Source organism: Meleagris gallopavo, chromosome 4 (assembly GCF_000146605.3).
Source record: "Meleagris gallopavo isolate NT-WF06-2002-E0010 breed Aviagen turkey brand Nicholas breeding stock chromosome 4, Turkey_5.1, whole genome shotgun sequence".
Classification (NCBI taxonomy): Eukaryota; Metazoa; Chordata; class Aves; order Galliformes; family Phasianidae; genus Meleagris; species Meleagris gallopavo.
Genome location: NC_015014.2, coordinates 30,629,967 through 30,635,966, shown reverse-complemented (window position 1 = coordinate 30,635,966; position 6,000 = coordinate 30,629,967). Strand labels below are relative to the sequence as shown.

General features: G+C 39.1%; 1 protein-coding gene across 9 annotated transcripts in view; it reads left to right on the top strand.

Annotated features, from left to right (window-relative positions):
* The first annotated feature begins 1,595 nt into the window (after positions 1 to 1,595).
* EPHA5 (EPH receptor A5) overlaps positions 1,596 to 6,000 on the top strand; it is a 184,616-nt gene continuing 180,211 nt past the window's right edge. For 8 of the 9 annotated variants that reach the window (XM_019614695.2, XM_010709893.3, XM_031553074.1 and 5 more), the window contains exon 1: positions 1,596 to 1,667. In XM_019614695.2, the coding sequence (XP_019470240.1) occupies positions 1,629 to 1,667 (39 nt within the window). In that variant the 5' untranslated portion in view covers positions 1,596 to 1,628. Of the gene's footprint in view, positions 1,668 to 4,851; positions 4,912 to 6,000 lie in introns of those variants that run through there. The other variant, XM_019614694.2, reaches the window with a different exon arrangement.

Sequence of the window (6,000 nt, the reverse complement as noted above, 5' to 3'; positions counted from 1 at the left end):
TTTTTAATATTCCTTAAAATTTCAAAGGAAGATGACTTCTATTTTAGTACAATGTATGTCTAGTTTTATTACTTGTGCCTCTGTATACATAATATGGTTTGCTATTAAGTTCTTGTGCTTCTATGCATTTAGGTCATTGACTCTTCAGGGAAAAATAGATACTCTGAAGTGAAATGCCAATTACAGGAACTTGATGAGTCTATTTCTTGTCACAGTGAGCAGGTAATCCCTAAAATACCGTATTTATGATGTCTGAGATAATCAGTTGGCAGTGTTCTAATTTTGTTGATGGTGCATCGCAGTAGGGTGACCCATGCTGGTGTAGAGGTCTGTATGCCTTTGGTTTGCACTGGTACTTGTCTCTGCAGAGATGGAAAATGGACCTCAGATGAGTACCAGCGTTGAGAATTGATATTCCTATTCTTTCTGCTTGTATGTATATGCCACTTCGTAAGTACCTAAATAAATGGGCTTGTTTCCAAAGGACTGAGATGTATCCTCTTTCTCTTGTTTCCAGCTTGTTCTTGGGATAGCTCATCTTCAATTTGAAAGTCTTGAAGTTTGACTTCCTGTGGGATTTCTAAACAATGCATACATTGGAGACCATGAATTGAAGACTTGGGGAAATTGGTTCCCTTTTAGGCTGAACGTGGGTGCAAAAATGCGGCTGTGCTATGCAGATAAATATACTGGAAAGCAAGAATTACAGTTTGAAGGATTTTTGTGCTTTGCAAAGTAGGCTCCTCTTAGACTGAGTTTCTGTATAACAGCTATTGATTCAGAGGCAAGTTCTTAATTTGGGAGACTGGAAGTCCTGAGTACAGGAGATGACACTGGAGAGCTCGGCACCAAAAGCTACTGTAATTTTTCTCAGCTGAATTAACTCTGTGTAGATATATTTTTTAAATTATTTCATGCTTTGAACTCAGTATTTCAGGAAATATGAGGGGAAATATTATAAGATTGAGGATAACTTTTATTGCTCTTCAATGTTAATTGTTTGTTAATTGCTTCTGACTTAACAAAACCACTGTACTTTTGGGTGAAGGGGGGGAGAGACAATCGCTTGGATGTGTTATAGTGAAGTTGTCGAGTCTTGGAACAACATGCAAGGGAGAAAAAAGAATAGATTCCTGATAACTGTAACACTGTCATACTTACATACGTACATACTTACATTACTTACTGTAAAGTACTTGAATCCATGATAACTAGGGTACTCTGCATGTTGTTTCTTGTTTTGTGTTTGTCTAAAAGGCTTGATTAGCTAAAGACTGTACCACCATAGAAGAAATGTGTGTATCTGCTGTATGTCTTATACAGAGTTTATGTAATTACTTCTCTCCCAAAAAGACCAGTCCCAAAGAACTTAACGCAAGAGTCTGGATCTTGTAGGAATTTAGAGCATGTGCAACTTCCAGTTGCAGATCTCAAAGGGTATGATCTCATTGTTAGAGGAGTTACTGCATTGTTATTTTGTCTTACAAAAACCCAGCTTCCTTGGTTAATTATAAACAGCCTATTTGCCATAGCCATCCAAATCATGAAATATTTACTGAAATTTATAAGACATACACCTTACCAGGTTTTTCTTTCTTTCAGTGAATTTACTGGACTCACGCACAGTAATGGGGGATCTAGGATGGATAGCCTACCCAAAAAATGGGGTAAGTCTCTGTTGTTGTTTGCTTTTTCACTCACAAATTACACTAATTGTTTCCATTCGGAAAGTAGACTACTGGGTTTATAAACTCCCTGGAGTGATTTGTCTGCAATGGAAGGAAAAATACATAAAATAATGTGCTGGGACTGGAAAAATGGAGATGTGTAGCTGGGGGATTGATTTATTTATGCAGTAGATCCAGCCAAAGATATTTTAATAACAAGAAAAAAAAGTGAGTTTATCCCATCACTTGTCTCCTCACCAACAAAACCATGAGATTATATAAATTTAAGCTATGAATTCTGGTTCTTTACCTGAGCATGTGGGGTAAATATACAACAGTTTTCCGCAAATTTTCTTTTGAAACGCAGGGTTTGGAGCATTACTGTTAGCTTTAAATGAAGAGGGCTGTACAGGCTCCAGATTAAATTTTGGCAGCTGATAACTCTGGAACAGGAGGTGAGTTTTAAGCATCTTGAAGGGTCTATGTTCCTTCCATTAACTGTTCTGAGGGCTGAAGGAACCTGGCTTCCTGATTTGATACCAGAAATAGTTATGGAGTCTGGGTACATTAATACTCATCAATGTGTCCTCTTGGCCTGACTGAATCATATGACCAAAATTCACAGGAATTGGTCTGGCTGGAGCATCCTTGATGCTGTATTGTAACAGAGAACTTTGATAGTCTTGCACGCTGTTGAGTATTCCTGTCAATTCCTCTCATACAGAAGCAATGTCTGATGTATCCTGAGATAGAAATGCTGCATAGCCGTGCTCTCCAATAAAGCAGATTTCAGGAATGTGGTATTCCAGAGTTTTAGATACCAGGTGAAATGGGCTGCAGAATTGTCTTGCACTCCAGTTCGACTGCCATAAAACATGGTGGCAATGTTTGCACAGCGTAGCCAACCCGGTGCATAAATACTATAGACTGAATTACAGTCTGGCTTTTCCGTATTTTGTGCAAATAAAAGGTAGTAGTAATGGCAGCCTCACTAAGGCAAGTTGGGTGCTTGCAGGCCCTGGTTATGGCAGAAATGTAAAAGCATATGGGGAGCTTAGTTCATCCTGAAGCCAGTTCAACATCATGTTGTTGTCCAAGTCTATAGGAATATATTTTTTTCCTCTTGATTTAAAGATGAGGATTGAACTTGTTCCCCTTGCATATGTGGGCAACAGAATAACTAGTTCCAGATGTGCAGGCAGAGTCTTATGTTGGTGCTATGTCAAACTACAAAGATTCTGTTGTCTACTTCTTAATGTCCACTTTTCCCCTTTTGCACATCTGTCAGTATTCTCTCTAGGCTATTAAGCAGTGGCTGTATAATCTCGTGTCCTTGCAGGAATGTCAGCAGAGAAATAACTAGGCCTGAAGCGTTCAGAATATATCCAGATCTGTATGTGTAGATGAGTAAATGAAAAGCTAAATATTCGATGTATAAAGCTCAGTTGCTTTTTTTGTTATTTAGAGATTTTTTTTTTATATTTAAAAGCTGAGGTTTTGACCAGCACCTGGAAGTGCACTCATGAATGCCAAGTTAATGGTTACTGACTCAATTGGGAGATTTTTTTTTCTTGATTTAACTAATGCAAATAATAAATGAATCAGGCAGTCAGTTTTTGAATTTCCAGAAATCTCTTGTTAATCTTCTTTGTTTTCATGGGACCATAAAAATCCATGAGCTTAGCCCAGTTGTCTCCTTTGGCCTAATATATTTGCAATGTTTTATAAATACTGGAAAAAAAAGGCTTTCCAGACCTAATTCTTTAACCCCTTTATCTGCTCTCAGTCAGCTGTTCTGCTGTCATGCTCTTATAGGCTTGATTTAGAAAAATATTTACGCACGGTAGACTATATATCTATATCTATATATATTTTAAGTCTTATTTCACTATTTGAATTTGCAAAGTAGTAGGTAGTTTAGAGATAATGTAGGCAAGTTTTTTTTGTTTGTTTGAGGTATTCTCATCCTAATTTTTCTCAGAACATCTAAAAATATGTGAAATGTCTGCAAAGCTTCCAATCAAGGAAAGGAGCAGAACTCTGATAGTGTGTAACTCTGTGTTGTATATATTTAAGTCTAGTAACTTAAACTGGTAACAATTTCAGTGATTATGTAATTCCAACTACAGATAAATCAGCTTTTGAAGCAACTTTCAATTTTGTTTTGATAATTCTCCACTTGATCTTTATTATGAATCTTAAGGAAATTAGTGTTTTTCTTAGAACCACATCTGCTAGAAGTAGAAGATTATTGACAGCAGAGTTCCTCGTGCAAAGAAAGTAAGCAATTTAGACTTTATAGCTTTGTAGGAGTGCCTGGGAGAAGTTTTAAGTGCATCACAAGGGCTTAAGGGGAGAAGTTTTGAGAACTTCTGTGTTTATACTTGGGGGGGGGGGAGGGGGGGGAAAGGACAACAAAAGAATTACAGTGGGGTAAGAGGTTCAGTCATATGAAAAGAACATGCTTCTGGCACACCCTATATGGTAAGTATCATATTCTAGATTTGTTTCAGATGTATACCATGGTGGTTTTTGTGTATTGAAGCTGTAAGTCTTTTCTTCCACGCTCCAGTGAGATCAAGCTGTACACATTTACCCTGCTGCTAACCTCATTTTTTGTCTGAACACAATGGAAAAATGTACTCTACCTTGGGAAATGAAGAGAGTAATGGGAGAAGGAACCTGATTGGCCAATCTAGAGAAAAATTAGGCTTAGAACTACTTCTGTTTCATAGCTGTAATTCCAAATAAAGCACCTCAGCTGCTTTAGTCCCTGTATGATCAGGGAACTGCAAAAAGCTGCAAAATACTGCTGCAAAATAGCATGCACCAGGTAATCTTAAAAATAACAGGCTTTGGGGAGAGAAGTGCTTCAGGGCTGTCTAAGCACCTACCTAGACAAAGCTCTGCAGATTTGGTACAGGTTTTGGCAGCATCTGGAATTGCTTCATGCTTGCTGGGTTTCATTTTGCCTGTACTTATGGAAGGCAAGAAAAAATCTCCATTTATATACATACACACACAGGTGTATTTGTGTAGTGGAAATGCTAAGTCATGGCTTGAAACAGTGGGCACCTGGTGAGAAGGCAGGGCCAACCCAGGGGAGCTCAGGTGCATGCAATGTACCTGAGTGACCAGAAGGGGTAGTGCTAGAATCCACCCCTTCCCAGACCTCATTTAAAAGTTGGCAGTGGAGGCAAGGCTATCTTGTTGGAGATCCCTGCATACCTGATGCCTTCTGAAGGTAAGCACCTTCTTTTCTTTATTTCTGTACCCTCGGCTGTTGAGTTTGAGCAACCCCCTCACTTGCCGCAGCCTAGCACCCTGTTAGTCTGTTGTCGTTGCTGTGCTTTCCGTTGCATTACAATTTGTATATTTATGTATGTGAAGCATTGAGAAACCAGCAAAAATGAAATGTGATGTGGCCAAATGTACTTGTTGTAAGGAACCAGATGTTGTACAGGAGGAGATGCTTTTTTCTGCTTCTTTGCCCTAAATTAATGAATCCTGATAGCATGGGTTTCTTGCTACCCCAGGAGGCTTCCCTGGCAGTGTGGTGTTTGGCAACTTGCAGCAGTCATGTGGCTCTTAAGCCTGTTGTTCTATTTGTTGAAGCATGACCAAAGCCCTCATGGAGTCTGCATGGTGATGAAGCTCAGAAAGGGGGCCTTCTCACTGCTAGTGGTGCATGATCAGTATGGAAATACTATTCTCTTTGTAGCTTGTGAGTTGAGAATGTATCATGTTACTATAGGCCAGAGGATTAATTTCCACTTTGTTATGCAGTGTAAGTTTACCTTAATCTGAAGAATGTTGTTGGAATTACTAGAGGTGATATCAGAAATATCACAAGTGTTTGGCTACCTCTTTATTAAAATATATGCTTCTGTAGCAAGCATCCAGAGCCTCTTATACCTCCAGACTAACTTGGAGAATTACCAAAACTGGGCATATCAGGGATTCATGTGCATTACAGGGGGCTGTGATGCTGACCTACTCTGACCTCCAGAAATTGCCTGTATTTGACTGTGCTAAGTATACTTTTTTGTCAAGTGGAGACTCCCAGAAGAAGGAACAACAGGAAGTACTGTGAGAAACAACTGGCTCAGATCAGAGAGTGTTTGTAGGCTGTATTGCTGCCTTTTTTCCTTTTACTTAGCAGGAGGCTCTGCAGGATGCATTTTGGCTCCCCACAAAGCCATAGCTGGGATAGAGGCTATAAAGAGCTCCAGGTAAATCTGTGCTGTTCAGCCTTGGTCTGACTGCAAAAACACAACCACTTTTAACAGTAAGCATGTAATTGCAAAAGTTACTAATTAAAATCAGTGCTTTT